Source organism: Pezoporus occidentalis, unplaced genomic scaffold, assembly GCF_034315485.1.
Source record: "Pezoporus occidentalis ecotype Australia unplaced genomic scaffold, CSIRO_AGI_Poc_V1 ctg185, whole genome shotgun sequence".
In the NCBI taxonomy this organism is placed as follows: domain Eukaryota; kingdom Metazoa; phylum Chordata; class Aves; order Psittaciformes; family Psittacidae; genus Pezoporus; species Pezoporus occidentalis.
In genome coordinates, this window is record NW_026913693.1 from 1,828,141 (window position 1) to 1,848,135 (window position 19,995).

Consider the following 19,995-nt stretch of genomic DNA (forward strand, 5'->3'; position numbering starts at 1 on the left):
GGCTTCTCACTGTGACAGAAAAAATTGTTACTTGTGTGCAGACCATAGTATTGAAGTGGTTGTTCTGTGTGTGGATCCTGGTGAATGAAGGGGCGCTCTGTCTCTTGCTTATACTTACAAGAAGCAACAAGTTTACTTGGCTTTGAAGTCAGAAGATTCTGCACTATCTCAGGTACTGCCATTAATTCAGGATGTCATATAAACTGGATGAGAGGAGGGCATGTGTAAGCTTTGCCTGAAACTTTCCTTCTTCAGCCCTATCTTATTTGTTTTGCTGGGGAAAAAAAAAGAAAGCCAACCACTTGGTACTCTTTGGGTTGTTAGTTTGTTTTTTTCCACTCTCACTAAGACTCAGCATTTTGGAATATTCAAAGTGGTAGAATGTAACTAGGTTAGGGCATTTTTTGAAATGTCTCTCTGTATGATGGAAAAGGGCACTTTTTCACTTTTCCCAATGCAGCAGGTGTGGATCCTGTGCCTCCACTTAAACGGTGCCCTCTTTCCCTCCTTTCTGTAATGGCGAGGCAGGTGTAAGGGTGCAAGAGCTTTGTCTGTTCAAGAGCTTTGGCGCTCAGGTCTTCCCGCACTGTGGTGTTATTCCTTCTTGTGTGCTGAGCTGTAAGGACACCATAACCTGGCAGCATGTATTTCAGATCTCTCTGATCTTCAACCTCTAGATTCAGTATCGGGTGATTCAGGGAGAGAGATGAGATACTGTGGCAGGATGACCTTTCTGAGAGGCATTTCCTTTGCAATTTCATTATTGGGGATTTTAGTGATGGCAGCTTATACCAAGGACTGTGCGTTTTTTTGAGTTACAGTCATCCTTTGAATGCTTGTGGTAATAATTTCTTCAGCAAAAATTTGAGCTACATGGAACAATGATGATATTTTAAAAAACATTAAAAATATATTTGGCTTAAATTTATATTAAAAAATAAATTATATTTTAAAACATATTTGGCTTAAGCAAATGATCTTTTCAGTCTTGCTTGCTATCAGAGCTGACTTAATCTTACTGTTGTGGGCTGATTTGTTCTCAGAAATGCATTGTTACTTATAAAGTTCCTGATCAAGATTGTGTCAAAATGTTAGAAATGAGCTGAGGCAGAGAATTAGATCCTGCACATGCATTTACAGGACATTAAATTCTCTAATTACGTACATCAAGCCTGGGCAATTAATCAGTAAATAAGGTTGTTTACTGTAGTCTTTCTCTTATCTAAGCAGTTCATTTCCTGGGTTTATGCCAAGATATAAAACTCTCACTGGTTCCTCTCAGTCAGGTATGTTAAAGCAGGAACATTGTCATTTATTTCAGCTTTGTACTCACTATTTTTTTCTACATATTCTGTGAGGATATGCATACCCATGTGACATTATCTGAGGAACTGGCTTCATTTTTATTATTTCGACATCCAGAGTGTTAATATAGTTAATACATGTGATTGGCGTTACAAACTCATGAAAATAGTACTTTATATCAGTTTCATGTTCAAAATTCCATGAGTAGGAGAAGTGTCCCTTTTAACTCAGTAGTAAATCCTTCCCTCAAAATATTCTTAGTATCGAAATTAGTGTAGTCTCTGAAGAAGTGTTATAGCACTACAATCCCTGATCATAGTGATGAATGTTATTTTAGACCTTCAGCCAAACAGCATTTCAACTCCATCAATCTAAAATAATTATTTGGAAAACTTAACGTAGGCTTGCTGTGACAGTGTGTATCAGCCAATCTGGGGTTAGAAAATGAAGTATATAATAGGGAACTAGAGCCTGTGGATTGACAGGAAGGATTGCCTTTTTCTGATTTTTTTGCTGTTGTGCTGAAAGCTGAACAAAATTTAGCATTTCATCCTAATGGACAGCATCAGGATTCAAATATTAATATCTGAATTTCATGAAATTATATTTCATGATTCTGAAGTATAAGAGTCGTGAAGAATAAAATGCACAAAAGATTTTGCAGGTGATACTTGTATGAAAAGGGTCTTATTGTGGCTATGTAATCTGACTGGAAATGATTATGTATTTGAATGGCAATTGGGAGGCAATGATCCATTATAAGGGAATCTAATTCAGTGTTGAACAGAGAAAGTTTAAACAATTATAGTTAGTCCAGTATAAAAATATTGTAAATGAATGTGTAATGAATTCTGACTGCGCTATGCGTCATTCTCTAGATCTTGCCCTTATATAAAACCCTGTGAGCGTTAACTCTGTGTCCATGTATTTCTGTTCACAATTTGAAAGAAGCTTCTTACAAGCACATACACATACATATGTAAACTTTTTCAAAAAATTGGAAGTTTCAGAGTTATTTTGAGAAGCTGGCACTCAAGAAGTAGCACACTGTGGAAATCATTTATCCCTGTTCCATAAATTTGGCAGAAGTAGTCCTTAAAACAAACATTTCTGGGTAGAAAGCCTTTGTCCTGGTGCTCTGTATGCATTACATATCCCCTTATGCAAATAATCTGAGAATTCATCAGAGACTCATTCGTGCTACCCTTGTTACAGTTTACTGTGCAGTTTATCTACTGCAGACAAATCTAGATACCAAGAGCAGTCTCTCAAACTTCGCAGCTTCTACCAACAACAGCAACATGAGCTTGTTATACTATTATTCGCATGTCAGTGACATTGTGTTCAGCATATCATGCACAAAGAGAATTCCCATCCTAGTGAGCTTAGAGTCTGAAAAGTATCAGGCCTGATGCTCACTTCACACAAAGCAACGTAATCCCGTTCAAGCGAGTGAGCTCTGCATTACACAAGCAAAGGGTCTTGCTCATTGTTTCAAACAGGTGGAATTTGTTTTTAAAAAGCAAGACTAGGCACAGGCAAGCAGCTAGTACCTTATATCAAGCTGTGCTATAGTACAAGAAGAGACAAAGGCCTGGTCAGAAAATACAGAAAACAATTCCAGTTAACAGAATAAAAAACAGTCATACCCACTCAGAGTTCAGGTAGCTCAGAGTCATGTCAAGGTACATGTCTGCTTCTGATTGGAACTCTTCAGACACCCTGTTTTTCCCCTGCTCACCCCCACACTGCAATTTGGGCACAAACAAAGAAGCCTCCCTGTGTAGTCATCCCGGTGATACCAGCTGCCCCTCCCCAGCAGCCTGAGGTGATGGTCCAGCTCATTCACCCTGCATGTTTTGCCTATTGATTGCATGGGGTTGGGATCAGGCTTATTGCTCATCAGCCTTGTCCGGGTCAGATGTAATTTGTTCAGTTTCCTATGGAAGATTCAGTTTGATAGGGTTTTCTCATTTTCTGTTTCATACTGCTGCATACCTGCACAGACATAGGCACAGAAAGTGCAAACACATCCCTTGTCTGCAATATCTTTGGGACTTTTTTATTGCTAGTGATTTGCTAATTTTCCATTATCTGTCTTCTGTGCAGCACATTTTAAATACAGCACATCCACATTACAAAATTCTTCCTCCTCCTCTTCTTCATGTGTTTCTGTACTACATTATGAGAAATCTAGGACAAACAATGTAACAATACATAAAAGTGAATTTAAAATTTTGCCCAAATAAACCATAAACTTAAAATTCTTCTTAAAGTATAATCTTACTGCAAGAACGCATTATCCTCAGTTCTTTCAAAGTTACAGTACAAGTTCACATGGCATGTTATGGTTACCCAGGAGATGTTCTGGTGAAGTTCAGAATCTCACCTGAATGCAGACCTGAATGTTCCCAAAGTTTGAAAGGAAAGACCACATCTGTGGCACTCCTTTACATGTGTTTAGTCTTCAGATTTTATGCTGTGCTTTGCTAACAGGAATTCCTTCCCTGTCTATTTTACTGGCATTTTGAATTCCCAGGTAACTTTCTGTCTGCATAGCTTAGCTACTGAATTGAATGTTCAAACCCAACCCCTGCCAAGAGCGATCAACCTCACCTTCGTTTCAGACTGCTTCTTTGCCTTATCCACCTGTTCAGTTTGTGTGACATTTTAGTACAAAACTCATCGTAAAGGTTAGCTCCTTTTGTAAAAGTTGACATACCTTTGTGGAAGTCTTGACCTACATCTGCCAGACCCAAATTGAAAAGCTGTCAAGCTCTACCAGCCAGCTAGCACACCAAGGAGCTACATATTCCCGGATCAGGATGGTTCCTCTGTAAAGCGTAGAATATATCCTATACCGCACTGTGTAGGTTGCATGGAAACACCTGAGTGGGATCTATGTGAGACAGCAGTATAGCAATGTTAACACTGTACTCCCCCCAGACTAATACATCTCCTGTGAAACTTACACATAGCTGTACAAATGACTGCTATAGTTCAAGCTAAGCAGATGTGTCTACATGGCTTTAATTGGTGCTGGGTAGAAGTGCTTTGGTTCTAGCTGTGATTTCAAACATGCCAGCCACTGAATATTCTGCCCACCATCACCAGAGTAGGTCACTCTGAGGAGTACAGTCCAGAATCACTTAGGAAATGATCAGCTTGTTTCTTGGATCTGCCTCTTTTCCCTCCTTTACCAATTGTTCAGCAGTCATAGTTCTATAAATGGGGTGGGAAGTGCTGTTCTCCCTTTCTCATTGCTTTTCCTGAGAGGTTCTTCTGTCCAGTTCGTGGCTGTGTCCCAAGACCACCAACTCACAGATGTGTTCTCTGCCTTCCAGGAGAGCAGCAGTATGGGTTTCTGGGCACACATTCACTGGAAGGGATATGTCTTGCATCTCACATGTGCCACAGGTTTGCTGATTCTGTGCTTATTGCCCAGGTCAGGTGCCAAATTTCTATATTTTTAGTCTGTTTCCAATCTTATCATGCTAGTACCAGCCACATGTGAGGGCAACCAGTTCCACAGAGCCACCCAACCTTTCACAGGAATAGTAATACCACAGCGGACATATAGTAAGACAGGATGCAAAAAGTGACACTTGGAGATGCTGTGCTGTGTACCAGAAGGTGGACAAGAATTAGCCACTCCTTTACCCTGTTTTCCCAAAGACCACCCAAGCTTCAAGCTAGGACTGCTCTAGGGCACTGGAGTTAAAAAGCAAATGAACAATTAAATTCCTACATTTAGATTGCGAGTCCAGACATTTCGAATCCAACCGGGATCTTTCATCAATGGAATCTGAAAGAAACAAAGAATAATGAGGAATAAAATAGTTAATTAACTACTCACAGAAGTTAATGCATCCAGGCCTCAATTTAGGTCCTTGGAATCCAGGTGCTCTAGTGAATACCTCTCCTTTGATTCCTTTGTGATTCCCTTGTGCCATCCTCACTTTTCATCTGTACTGAGATGTTCTCAATTCTCTCTTTCTCAGGGGTTATGCAATCCTCTGCTAGTAGGATCTGATTCATTAGTGAGAGAGCTTGGAAGCAGGGGATCCCTGTGAGACCTGAGGAAGCGTGGACCACAACAAAGAAGACCTCTAATAACCAATAGGACAAGAAAAGGAATTCTGTGGGACAGGAAGAGCAACTTGGAGTTCAGGGGCTGGCAGCACAGGAGACTTAACCAAATAGCTATACTTACAGAGCTGAGGTGGCACACAATTACTGTGACAACCTCTTCCTGAATACACAGAAGTAGGAGTGAGTAGTATCTTCTTCATTTCTAAAGAAGACACAGTTGCAAAATATATTGAAGAAAAAATTAACACCTAGTAAAAAGATAAACTTCCAGTGATGCTGCAGGTGATGGGATTCATGCTTAAAATAAACAAAAAGGTTACTGAAGAGAACTTCTGTACTGCATTTTGTACTATTTTTTTTTTATTCTGTAATGAAATTTTATACTGAAAAGACTAATTCTACAGGATTGATACCATGATATGAACAAATGATTTAAAAGATTTTCCTTTGGTCTTTAGACAAATTAAAATTCAAATGTGGCCCCGGTTTGCTGGTGGTGTGTGTTCTGAAAACATTCAGTTTCCCTCATATTCAAATCTCATTTTTCAAGCACAAATGTTCAACAATAAAAGCAAACAAAGTCATTATACTTTCTATCATTCTCAAGTTATATGACACCCAGAATGCTCTGCATAATCAATCCTACTGAGCAAACTGAAAAAGCATGAAATGATCCCTTTTCTGAACTTTGCCTCATTTAAATACCGCTAATGAACAATAACAAATAAGGAGAAATCAGAAATAGAAAAACAAGCATTACAGAAACAAATTCACCAGTTCTGGTAGGCACAGTTCTTAAGGGCTCTGCTAATGTTCATTACACTCACACACTCTGTTATAAGTAGAATGACATTTTGCGTGGGTGATGTGAAATGTAAGTTTGGGCTGGCACTATCACAAGAAGACAGTAGAGGTCTAGCACGTAGGTCTTCTCTGTGCATGATAATACCTTGTACTTGAGCATTCCATTAGGGTTTGCACCACACTATTCAAACACAAATTACTGAGTCTGTCAACAACTTCATGGGCTAGGAGGTATTATTAATTCAATTTTTCAAATGAAGAAACTAAGATACACCCTGATTAAATGACCTACTCTGCATTACAAAGGAAGTTAGCATCTGAATTAGAAACAGATCTCTTTCCATATGGCCCATTGTTTTTTAACAACAACTCTATCCTTTCTATGCAGAACAAAAATACTGGCATTATTACACCAATTAAATGAACAGAAATAGCCTTGCAGGCTAAATTATTCACTGAAATAACAGATGTGTGTTGAATACAAATGCTGGATTTAATAGAATTACATTTTCCTATTGCATGTGCCTGTTTGGGTTTAACAGGTACTTTGCTGCTTTGTTGACCAAGATGGTGGCTTGAAAATACCATAGCAGCTGACTGTTCAGTGATAACACTAAATATTTTAGAACATGAAATAGCACAGTTTCATCCCATTTTACACAGACTGAGATGTAGGTATCTGTGTATGTCTTTAGTCTTTGTCACATCTTTAATTCTAGGAGCACTTCCACCTCCCAGGGAGAAGTGCCAGCCCTGTCCATGTCTTGACCATATAAGGAAACCCAGATGTGCCAGTTGGATGCAGTATTTGGGGAACAACTGGGTTCATTCCCTGGAAAGTGCCAGCCCCACAGTTCAGCTGTGGCCTCTGGATTTCCTAAAGGAAATAATCTGTGCAAAACAAGGACCAGTTAGGGCACCAATCTGGCACCTGTGCACACTACTAGGTCCAGAATAGTTGCATTGAGGATGGGCTGGAAGGAGCAGCTGTGAGGGCAGCAGTACACTAGGAAGTGCTGCTTTCTTACTCACAACATCAGGGACCTGTTGGGAGAGTGGATCAAAGGTTTTTTGAATTAATTCATCCCTTCTTCCTCTTTCCCCAGACTTTGCATTCCACCCAACTAGAAAACAGCTCAGATGAGCAGAGTTCTTTTCAAGTATCTACATTCTTGAAAGGACTAGACTGACCCTCCCTCCTTGTCCTTCTCCTTTTTCCCTCCCTCCCTCCCTCCCTTTCTTCTTTTCTCCCTCCTTTTCTTCTTCCCTCCCTCACTCCCTCTGTCCATCCCTTCTTTCTGTTTTTATCCTCCTTTCTCTCTTCCTTCACTTTTGTTTCCTCTTTCTCTCACTCTCTTTCCTTTCTTTCTTAAAAACAAAGTTCCTTGATGAAATAAATAAATAAATAAATTTCAGAAACACAATTATAGGAACTGCCACAGGAAAATGTTATGTTTCATTAGCAGAGAAGTCAACAGTGTGTTGCAATAGAGTTGGTAATTGTACAATAGTGCTGCTGTCTGTGCAATCAGTTCCTCTGAAAAAAACAGTGATTGGAGACAGTCCTGTAAAACATTCTTTGTGTACTGCTGTAACAACCACGCGACTCTCCAGGATCCCTGCCAGCAGTCTAAAAGTACAGTTGATGTTGCTATTAAGCATTTGATCTTTAGAGTTGTGTGATCGCATTTGAAAAACAGCCCTAAGGAGCTTTCATTCAGTTCTGCAATTAATGGAAAATTTTAGTGTTTATTGAATGATATTTTGTCCATTGTTTAGTGTGACTGTTATAAATTGATTGTCTGCCTTTTCTATTTAGTAAGCTTGGAAATGCAAACTGACATGAGTAAAAATTAATTTGAAGTAGACATGGTGTGTCAAATCTGTTTTTCAGCCATGCCAGTCTGTGGTCACCCTGCTGACCTTAGAGAACAAAGCTATTGTAGGGAAAAGATACCTTGTACTTAAGGTGGTGAAACAGGACACAAGAAAACTAAACAGAGTGAAGGCAGAGGCGGAGGCACTGGGACACTCTGGTCTGTGCCCTGACACTGGAAGAATAGTGCTTGGCATGGCTGCAGCCCCAGCCAGCTAGCAGCTCCCAGTTTGGGAATGAGCACAGAGCATTTCCAACAGGCATCTGAATGGGGCCAACTGGTTTTGAGGTTGAAGGTGCTTAATAGCATGGAGGTGACTAGATCACACCAGGTAGCATCAAAGCCAAAGGATGGGCACTGTCACTGTTCAGTTCACTGGCACCAGTCTACCCAGCAGATCCAGATATCCTCTGCGCTACCTGAGTTTTCCTCCTTCCAGGAGTGTGTACATGTCACAAGTCCTGTTGCTCAGTTCTCCTGATGTCTAGCATTAATATTCATAAGAAAATTGTAACTTGTGGTGCAATGCAGTATTTGCCTTTTGACCCCAAAAGAGAGGTTTTATGACCCTGTTTTGCCTGCTTTGGCAGCATTAAGCCAAGCTGTATTTTTCCCAGCTAAATATTTTTAGAATTTAGAGAATTTAGATGTTTAAGAATTAAGAGATTTCTTATTTGATAGAAGATGGAGTAAAGCAAGAGAAATTACAGATACAGCATGATACATGCAGGAGAACAGATTAGTTTATACTTCATACTCTCACTAGAGTGAAAAATATATAATAATATTGCAAGGGAAAAATGAAAAGGTGGTAAGTGTAATCCATGTCTCCTTGGAAGAGATACTGAGATGCAGTGAGCATGAAATGTCACAGGAGACATTTAGGCATTAGGAAAACTTTACAATATGAGGAGTAGGCAAGCTCTGATGGGGCTTGCCAGAAGAGGCTGAGATCTTTCAGAGCAGGCTGAACAAGCATTTGTCAGAAATGTTTTAATTATAGCTGAATTTGCCGGTAGGCACAGAAATGGACCAGATGATCTCTCTGTCTCTTCTAGCCTTGTAGTCCATTATTCTGACAAAGTGACACAGCAGGATGAGGCTGCATTTTCAGGGGCAGCTTCCTAGCAGTGAAATCTCACAGTGGAAAGAAATCAGAAGCTGGTGGCAAAAAACCCTGTTACATGAAATACTTTGAATGTGACTAAGAAAACATTGCAGAAACAAGTTGAAATGAAGGATGGCAGAGTAGCCAAGGACAGGGTTGGGTGACCTAGGAGGCTCTTCTGTCTCAAACTTCCGACTCAGTCTCACAACATCACCTGACTGGTGTTTAACTCATCACACTGATGCAACAGATGTTGTCAACAAAATTACTCATTTGTGAATTACTCAGCTAATTTAAATCTGGTTCCTACAGCAATCATGCCATTTAATGGAGTTAAGTACATGCTGCATGTGTTCTTCATTGCTGCTAATACCAAATAGACATCCTATTTCTTCCCTTAAGGAGCATCTGATTTTACAAAACAATTGTATGACCCACCTCTGGTGCCCAGAGGTGACTTATATGTTCTCTGCAGAGCAGCTGATCTGCTCTTCTGCAGAGACCCAGAGCCAGTACCTTTGATGAGAGGATACTATCTCCACTACAGAGTATCTTTTAAGCCACAAGGGGGAAAGAAGGCCAGCTTCTTTTAAGATAAGATGACAATCCTAAACTCAGCACATGACCAAATTATCTTTCTAAATGACCTAAAACATTTCCTAGTATCTGGAGTAGTCAGGTTTGACTGATAAGTAAGACATTAAGTTTTCCCGGAGAGGTGTAACTAGAGTCAGGTGGAGCTTGGGATATCAGTGAATAACATCAAAGAAATGTAACTATAGAGAGCTCTTGTCAGAAATTGCTTCAGGGACAATGTGGGAGCCGGGACAGCTCCTGCAGCATGAGTGCAATGCTGAATAGTTTATAATAATCCAGCTTCTAAACAAACAAAAAAAAAAAAGTGACAGCATTTCTGCCAAAAATCCATGGCATTTCTGTCTTAGAGCTCCAGTCTTTTTGCAAAGCAGTGGGAGAACTTTTGGACTGCTGTGATGTGCCGCAGAGCCCAGGCACAGTGGTTTGCTAACCACAGCTGAAAGTGAGTTTGAGTAAAGGTAAAAATAAGGACTGGAGGTGAAATGCTACATGCAGTTAAATTACTTAGACAAGCACCTCACTATGTCCCAGCTCTGGATTAACACAAAAGACTCCAGTGTTGGCTTTTGAAATACACCTGTCCAGCCTGGTGCCTTATACCAGGTCTGAATTCTTTCTGGTGAGCTCCTCCCATTTCTTAACCTCACGTTAGTTACTCACAGCAAAAATTATCAGCTGTTTATCTAAAACCTGATGACACATCTACTGACAGCTGATAAAGGCCTTTCCTCATGCCCACCAAACCATTCAGCTCAAGGAACATGTTTGACAGCTGCCTCCACAGGCTGACGTGATGGCCCCACTGCCACACCTGCTGCTTGCTTTTGGCGGATAATTTAATGACTGCAGTTAACACCGCACCTGGGAATGTGCCTCTTAGGAGCTGCCCTAGGCTACCAAAAGCTGTTTAATGAGGTGATGTTTCCACATCACCCGATCATCACACCCTCCCTCATGGCATCAGCCTTTCAAGACCTTGAGGCCTGTCAGCCCTCTCCTTCACAGGATGGCTTCACTATCAGGCCTGGAAATGGGAACTGCTGGCTGCAGCTCTCCTCCAGACCACTGAGGAAGCCCATGCATGTCTTTCATCAAAGTAGGGTTAAAATGACTGCCTCCTCCTCACAGGCAGGGGTAGAAGGCTGGCAGATAGTGGAGGTGCACGACTGTGGTATCTGCACCCTACATGCCTTTGCACCTTGGGTTTAGCCTGGTGGGAAGCTTTGGGTCATCCAGACCCTCGTTGTTAATGCACAAGGCAAAACCGTTCAGGGCTAGATCCAACAGAATATGAGATTTGCACCCATGAAGAATCTGGAAACTTTTGGGTTTCCATGATAGAGAACAGACCAAGCTGATGCCTGACCTGACACTCATTCTGAGACACCACATACATGCTTAGTCAGGTACGCAGAGGACCCTCAGGAAGAAAAGAAGTTAGGAGTTATTAAGAAGCTTTTGGCTTAGTTTAGACATACTCCGGTCAAACAGGTACTGCAGCAGAGCTTATACCCAGAGCAGGTTTTTTTACAGGCTTGAGAAACTGGGTTTGTGACACACACTGGATTGCCAGGCTCCACAGCACCCAGAAGTACGCAGGAATAAAAGCTGCTATAACTGTTGTGTTGCTGCCTGCTCTTTAAGTAACACCAGGCACAGTCTGTGTGTGTTTTCACTTCCTAATAAACTTTGACATAGGTCCCATACAAATACCTTACAGAGCTTGTCAGGATCTTTAAGAAAGGAGCATTCCCTGATCCCATTCGCTTTCTGTGAAAATCTCAGCATGTGTTTCAGGAGTGAGGACAGGGTTAGGAAGAGGAAGGGCACAAAACCTTGTGGTATACCCTGAAAAGCTGTACAAGCTTTTTGTGTTGTGAATTGAGCCCTTTGTCTGTTTGCCCTAATGCAGCTGCCCCTGTAGCATGGCATAAATGTCACAGCAGCAAGTAGGAGGTAGTGGTCACATCTGAGGCTGACCTTTAAAAATCAGCTGGGCTTCTTTATTCTTTCTGTTTACCCACTTTGTTTGCTTGTAGACTTTTAATTTGAGGTCATTCCTGTGGGTATCATAGGTATTTTAGGCTGCAGGTGATGCTTCCCATCTCCCTGCTCATTGATTTGTGGAAAGCCCCTCATCAGAATACAATTTATTCAAAGATTAAATTTTGCCACAGAGGCAAGTTGCTTCAAGTCAGTACTGATATCTAAGTGCTAACATGTAAGCTACCACCCAGAGTCAGCAAGAATACCAACAGAGTAATGTGCACAACAGGTTTTAAGAAATGGCTTCATGGCAGGTTTGGAAGAGTGATAATAACCCTGTATTAGTGTTCATTTAATTAAAATATACATTTTATTTATACATTTTTTCCACTTTCTCTGGCCATCTGGGAAAAAGAAGTACAGGTAGGCTTGCTGTTTTTTCAGACCTTTCATGAAATCAAATCTTGAAGCCTCACATGTGCATTACTAACTGCAGAAAAAAAAAATATCATTGCCTTATATGTAGTCTTCATCTTTTTTTTAAAAAGTGATTTGCTAGCCACAGCCTTTTAGGGAGTAAGAGAAGGTCATTTTGTGGAACAGGGGTATGGTTGTAATATGGAGAGGACAGAACTTGTGTCCCAAGATCAGATTCCTGGAGTGGAAGCAACAGGAGAGGGAAAACAGTCCTGTATCTGAAGGATGGGTCAGGAAGTTTGGAAACTTCCATTGTGGCCTGCACTGTCATGGGCTTTCTGTGCTCTGCTGCACAATCCAGCTTACCTCCCTTTGCTTCTGTTTCTTTTTTAAATATAAAACAGAGAAAACAGCATCGACCTCAGCCTACTGTTATGAAACTGGATTTCTCAATGTTCACAAAGGTTCTGAATGTCAGTACCCAAGGCTTGCATGTGGTAAAGACTACGTGTGTGTAAAAGTAAACACAAGTTCATAAATAGACTTTGGAAACACTTCCCTACTGGCTTTTATCCAGGATGTCAGAAAATAAGGAGGAGGGGGAAACTAAGTGTGCCTTTCATTGCACGTGATTTGTTTTCCTCACTAACACTACACACTGTTCAGGACTGTTTCTAGGAAGAAGAAGGCAGTCATAAAAACCAATCAGAATGTGCTACAGCTTTGCAGACTAGTAGATAAACAGTATGTGCAGAACAAGGGGAATTCTTTTGCCTCAAATTCTTAGGCAGAAGTGTGTCAAAATGCAGCGGGTCAGGAACATATAATTCCTGCAATGTAAGTTTAGTATTGCTCATATAGGAAGCTTTAAAAGTCTTTAGAAATATTTTAAAACATGTTAATAATCCCTTGGCCTTAACTGGGCTTTAACTAATACTAAAATAATTGCACTGGCTTTGAAATTCTTCCACCATGTGACAGCATCATACTTTCAGAGGTCTCATGCCTCTCCTCCTGCTTCCCTCAGTTTTTTGCCTAAACCAGGCTCAGTAGCCTGGCACCTATCACTCTCTTTTGCTAAATGCCATATAGTTTTTCTCCATGAAGTGCAATGCTATGGATGAAGCTTTACAGATCCCCAACTATACAGCGTGCAGTTTAGATCATCAGCAGTTGCTCCACATGGAGCTGCTGACCCAAGAATACAGGAGCAGGTTAACTACAAGTGTTTTATTTTACACTCCTGAAGATGCCACTGATGCTAGGCTGGTGGTGAAGCAGCACTGGATTGATACAGCAACAACCAACTGCCCTTAGGAATGCTTTGGGACTTTATTTACTGATTTTTTAGTTTAAGAACGATATGGAGAGACAGGTCTCAAGACCCACACCATAAACCTCTCCCAGTATCAAGCAACATGGCTGAGGACATCAAAGATCCACCTCTCTCATTAGAGGATCCTGACAGGTGTTTGTTACCTACACAGGGCTGTATCTCCTCAGAAGTTAAATCAAAGGAACATTTGAAGTTCCATTTTGTGAATCATTTATTGAGTACACTGGACTTTGAAGGTACTCCTACATTCATCTGGATGAAGGATTACTGCCCTGTGAGAAACAAGCACCTGATACCTCAAGACTGGCTGGCACCATTTTTTGAATTAACTTCACAGATGAGGAAGTCAGCAAAAAGTGACAAGAGAGAATCTTTTCATGGTAGCAGGCTTCCACATAGTTACATGTTTTCATTATAAAATGCCCATAATGTGATCCTATGTGAACAGATTCCTGCAGAGAGTAAGCACATAGGTGTCCCTGTTTTTGTTTTCCTTGAGGTGGCAACACCTTTTCACCCAGGTCACAGTTTTCATTATGTAGCATCAGTTGAGTTAAAAGATGCCTGTTTTAGTTTGTTAGTGTTATTGAGATAGCATTAGATTTGGAGTCACCCTTGTATATAATGCAAAGATGTTTAACATAACCCTCCTATATGCAGCCTAGATAAACCTATCTGACTTTAAGGACAGAGAATATCCCTCATGTCTTCAAGGCCACCTTTTTAAGGTACGATCAGATCCTGGATCTTCCCTTTTATGTTAGACATCCATAACAAAGATGATTCCATCTGGATGATGGTTATGACTGGATTCCCTTTCTAATCAACAGGAAGCATAGCATTGCTAGAGCATGATCCATCTGTGCACTGAGACTCTCATTTTAACTGCTGTTTGCTGGCCTTCAGCAGTGCATAGAAGCTTTAACTGTGACCCACTTTGCCACACGCAAAACAGGGGACAGGGACAAAACAAAAAGTAGTGCCAGGGTCTCTCTCTTATGCAATCCTCCCTAATTTAGAAAAGTGACAGTTTTCCAAATATTAGCATTCCAAATATTAGCATGTTGCTTGCTGCTTGTCACCAGCTTTATTAATATAATAAGGTACAGGATGTCATTAATGCAGGCAGCGTAGAATGAGCTGAAAAGTTTGCTTGATGTGTACGGCAGGGTGAGGAACATACTGCCCAGCAGCTACAAGGTCAGCACGTGGTCAGGAGGTGTGTCTGCTGCAGCACTCCTGATGTCCTGGTTTCAGGAATGCTTGTCTGGGGACTTACGAAGGCCTTTACAAAGCAGAAAATAAACCACTGCTGTTACCGAGCAAATAAGGCCACCGTTTTTCAATAGCTGTGAAGTGGCACAAGACAGTTAAAGAACCATGTGTAAATGTCGTGCAGATTCCTAGCGAGTGGCATCTTCCTCAACCTTAGCAGAAGCCTAAGCGAGCTTACAGTTCCCTCTGTAGGCGGCGGAGAGGCAGGGACAATTTCAAGGACGGATTTACTCCAATAGGATTCTTGTCTTTAGGTTGTAGAAATGAACCCCTCTCTGGGTTCAAACGAGCCCTGTCTTTCCACTGAACACAAATGTAGTAAAAAAATTTGCAACATCCTATTTTGCTCCCACCAACGTAGGTGGAGACAAAATCAGTCCATGGGAAAGCAGGAGGGTGGAGCCACAGGGAACCTGTGGGAGTCCCTGAAGTGGCTGGGATTGAGGCTTCTTCACCAGATGCCGTGTGAGGAAGGGCTAGAGGCTGATGCCTCTGGCCTTTGGCAGTCCTCCTCAGTTGAGGGTGAAGGCTCCCTCCAGCTCCTGCCAAGAGCTAAGGGAAAGCATTGCTGAGCTGGATGCAGCCCAGCTCTTGCAAACATCTTATAGGGGTGTTCTGTGAAAGGACAACCTTTTACCCTTTAGCTAGTGCCACCATCCCTCTGGATCTGTCGCCACTCACTCCCCAACTCCGCTTCACTCTTGCCATCTCTTCCCATCCTTTCTCCCAAACCTGGCTCCATCACCATCACCATCACCACAGGCTGTCCTGCTAATAGTCCTTTCATACTTACAGGCAACAGAAAAAGTGCCCAGTCCATGCAAAAGCTAAATATCTGGGTTTTGCAATAGGCACTGGGTTAATACTTAGTACAGAACTTTTTCATAGTGCTTCATTTGTCAGAGAAACTGCCCTCTCCTACCCACCTGCCCAGAATAGGACACTTGACCATTGCCTCTCCTGCTGCATTAACCTGTCACCCATTAGGCACATACTGCCTGCAGGAAATTAGACACCTCCTTTGGTTTTCTTCTTGCAGTCATTAAGTGTTGGTACAGTATGTTTGCCAAACCCCTGTTAATAAACTACCTTTTGTCTGTGGCAGAGTTATGCTAAGATAAAATGCCATTCCGTTTCAATTATCCATCTTCTTTGTGTTTCACAAGTCTGAACAGAGCTTTCTTTTCTGAACCATTTCCTGATCTACTGAGATTTGTGCAATGCTTACAAGAGGAGAAAGAATACAAAAATCAGTGATCTAGTCACATAAATAAGAGTTTCAGGAAACTGTTTATTCTCAGCTATACTATTAGGGCCTGACTAGCCACAACTTAATAGTAGAGTTTCAGTAGGTTTGAAAGGAGGAGGGGAATGAGGGTGGTGGGAAGAAAGAGAGAGAATATTCATTTTGAGCAACACATAAGCTCTATGACACAGTTTATATCCAAATGTGTTGCTACAGAAATGTTCTGTGGCCATCTTCAAGGGCTCCCTCTTTACACATGTAATACTGGAAAAGAGTGGAGCAGAAGGGGCAGTTGAAATGAAAAACAAAGCAAGCTTCCTTCTTCCATCATTTCAACTCCCTTCACTTAATGTTACTTTTTACATAGGAGGGGGGAAAATATTACTGTGTTTATTATCTGTTTACTAAATGTATTACCTGTCTTACACACAGTATAGCCTCTATGAATCACAAAGTATATTACAGAAGATGTTATTAGCATAATCCCCTTTTAACAGATGGAGCAACTGAGAAAGTTGCATTGGGTTATTGAAACTCATGCAGCAGCACAAGGGAAAATAGCTTTGTCATCCTGTTTCAGACCAGCTCTGCACTGATTAGGCCAAGTGCTACAGTTCATTTCTCAATCTTAGCCGAGAGTCAGGTCTTACATGACTTATGATTTAGTTTTGGTCTCTATTGCACTAACATAAAATTTCCAGGAGAAAGGATTTATGAGTACCCAAACTTTTTAACTGTATTGCTTTAAATTAGCTCAGTTGCAATGACTGTTGCATTTCCACTGACCTTCCAAAAATACAAGGGCTTGGACAGTGAATCCAATTAGCTGAAGATATAAAGATAAGACATTTAAATACCTATGGGAAAACTCTCCTTCAAATCTAATCTGCTTTGTTTCAAATTAGGCTAATGCAAATTAAGGAAGCTGTTGTTCTTCAAGAGAGCTTTCATACTGATGTTTCTTGCCTCCCCTGGAGCTTTCTGACAGAGGCTCCAGGTAGGACCGTTCTCCCTGGCTGTGAGGTAGAGCACACTTTTCACATCTTGCTCTGCCCAGAATGGTCCAAGGGCTACTGCATGAGCTATCTCTCTTTTAATTTTTTCAAAGGCTTGTCATTGCTCAGGGACCCATTGGAAATCATTCTTCCTGGTCACAGAAGTGATCGGTTTTCCTTGCAACTGATGTACCTCACGTACCTCGAAGGGCTGAGGTAGCTTTTCCATCCCACTACCTTATGTCCTTTTTGTGGTCAAAAAGGTGAAACTTTAGTGTGGTGTGTGGTGTATACCCACTGTATCCTCTCTCTTAAGCAGAACTGTTGACCTGAGGTACTAATCCTTACAGGTGGTGAGTAGGATCTATTCTCTTTGAGCTGGACCAGTTTCTCCACAGGCAAGTTGCAAGCCCATAGGAGGAAAGAGACATGTACTGTCAGGATTGGCCAGCCAATTCATGCACCATTTGTTTCTCTCCATCTTCCCAGCTCATCACTGCCAGTGAGTTAGCATACAACAATGTGTGTTCTGTCTGCCTCATGGGTTTTGTAAACTTGATTTCATTTGGGTCTTTGGATAACTGCATGTTGCCCGTGTCATCACAAATCACCTCCAGCATAGCTAATTCCCTCAAGTACTGGACACCTCTGTCTATGCTGGTCCACTTGCCTGAGTGACATATAAAGTCTTTTTTTTTTTTTGAAGGGATACCTTTCGTTCATGCCTGACTGGAGTCACCTCCAGAGTCTGGTGGCTTGTGCCCCTTTTCAAATCCTTTGTCAGTACTTCCTTCCAAGAGCGATCCCAGCTGCTTGGCTTCCTTACCCTCTAATGCCAGGCTACTGGCCCCATTATCCCAGATACTGGCCAGGCCCCAGCCCATTGCAGTGATTTGTGCCTCTCTGGGATTCCCAGGACGACAGCACACTTCTTCCAAGTATTTTACTGTTTTTCTGGATTCTGCATTTGTTCAGGAGTGAAGTTCCAAAACACCAGAAGTGTCCATTGGCCTTGGTACTTGCCCATACTGCCCCACACACCCTGCCACTCCTAACTGTCCAACCTCAGTGCAGAACTCTGGGTACTATTCTTAAATAGTTGTTTAACCTTAAACAAGACCTGGAACACATTCAGAAGACATAGCAATAGGAATGTACTGGTTTGAACATCCCAAGGATATCCAGAATTCTAAAGAGCTATTGTAATTAGCCTGGAAGAATGGGAAGATGAAAGGGGGTGTCTCCCCCATGGATTGGGTCTCCAAAAGGTGAAAGGTATAATTATTAATAGTTTCCAATAGATGGCTCCCAAAGTACAGAGATGATGGCAGTGCTGAGTACAAATACCAGATTACTTTCATGACCAGGAATTCTATCATATCATAAGTCCCAGTGTTACAAAGTACAACATGATAACCTTAGCCTGTTTCCCATGGGCGATAAGCAGCACAACAGGGAACATATACTGCAAGTGGTGGTACACAATGCAAACCTGAGAACAAGCGGTGCCAGCTCTGAGAGCAAATAAATCAACATTGTAAGCAGCGACTATTAAACTAATGTAATGAATGCTTATAACAAATTTGGTCTGTCATTAGCTCAACCCGTCGTGCTCCAAAAAGGACTGCTGTCATTTAAACCGAGCTGGCAACTCAGCCCCACAGAGTCGCTGGCTCACTCTGCCCCCTTCAGTGTGATGGGGGAGAGGATCGGAAGAGAAAAAGTGCAAAAACTGGTGGGTTGAGATAAAGACAGTTTAATAGGACAGAAAATGAAGAAATGAATAATAATAATGATAACAGAATTATTAGAATATACAGAAGAAGTGATGCGCAATGCAACTGCTCACCACTCACTGACCAGTGCCTCAGCAGTGGCCCCCAGCCAGCTTTTCCCCCAGTTTTATATATAGCATGACACCATGTGGTATGGAATATCCCCAGGGTCAGCTGGGGTCAGCTGTCCTGACTGTATTGCCTTCCAGTTTTTTATGCCCTCCTAGCCTTCTGGCTGGCAGGGCATGAGAAGCTGAAAAGCCCTCCACTTAGTAAAAACAGTTTAGCAACAACCAAAACATCAGTGTGTTATCAACATTATTCTCATCCTACATCCAAAATAACACAGCACTGTACCAGATACTAGGAAGAAAACTAACCCTATCCCTGCCGAAACCAGGACACCACTGAAGATGTGTTTGACTCAAAAAACTCAAAGCAAAAGCAGAGTGGAAATGCTCAGACATTTATGATGAAAGGAGATCCCTGAACTCTAGACATGTCTCTGGAATATTTACTGGGATGGAGATCCCACAAAGCCCTGACTTATACCTCTGCCTCATATTTCTCTGCCGTCAAGTGTCCAAGAAATCATGAGTCCACAAGAGCTTAAAATACTTAGGAAAACATAGGGCAATCCATCATGATTTCCAATTTTTAAAGGAAAATTAATGATTTTATTAGTAAAACTATGCAGTACTCATAATTGCTTGTGTAAGTTAAAATTTACCTTGAGATGCTTGATGACATATTATTTACTTTTTAAAAGGTCATCTCCATCCTGTAGCAGATTGCTATATGGAAGGTGTTAGCCACAAAGCTGTACTATGTGCAGAGGGTGAGCAAAGAGGATGGTGCAGCATACTCCAGCAGAATACAGATAAAACTCTCCTGAGATGTAAAACATCAATGTAAAAGTAAGTAAATGGAAAACTTTCATACTGGTGAGTAGGTATACAAAATAGCTGGATGAAAGCTTACATCCAGATTAACTGACCTTTTTTTTTCAGGGGATACATCCAGTTTAATTGACCATGCTTACTGCAAGCTGTTAATTATCACATTGCCTCATTTCTAACAAGAGGAAGGAAATACCAGGAATCAGCCATAAATAACGTGTGTGACCACTGGAGGTCACTTTTGGTTTAGAAATCCTCAACTTTAAAAGTTTTGGCAGCAGCA

At 41.4% G+C, this 19,995-nt stretch overlaps 1 protein-coding gene across 2 annotated transcripts in view; it reads right to left on the reverse strand.

Annotated features, from left to right (window-relative positions):
- LPIN1 (lipin 1) overlaps positions 1-19,995 on the reverse strand; it is an 82,950-nt gene that overhangs the window by 55,197 nt on the left and 7,758 nt on the right. For both annotated transcript variants that reach the window (XM_062615886.1, XM_062615888.1), the window contains exon 2: positions 5,054-5,110. In XM_062615886.1, coding sequence (XP_062471870.1) covers positions 5,054-5,110 — 57 coding nt within the window. The remainder of the gene's footprint in view (positions 1-5,053; positions 5,111-19,995) is intronic.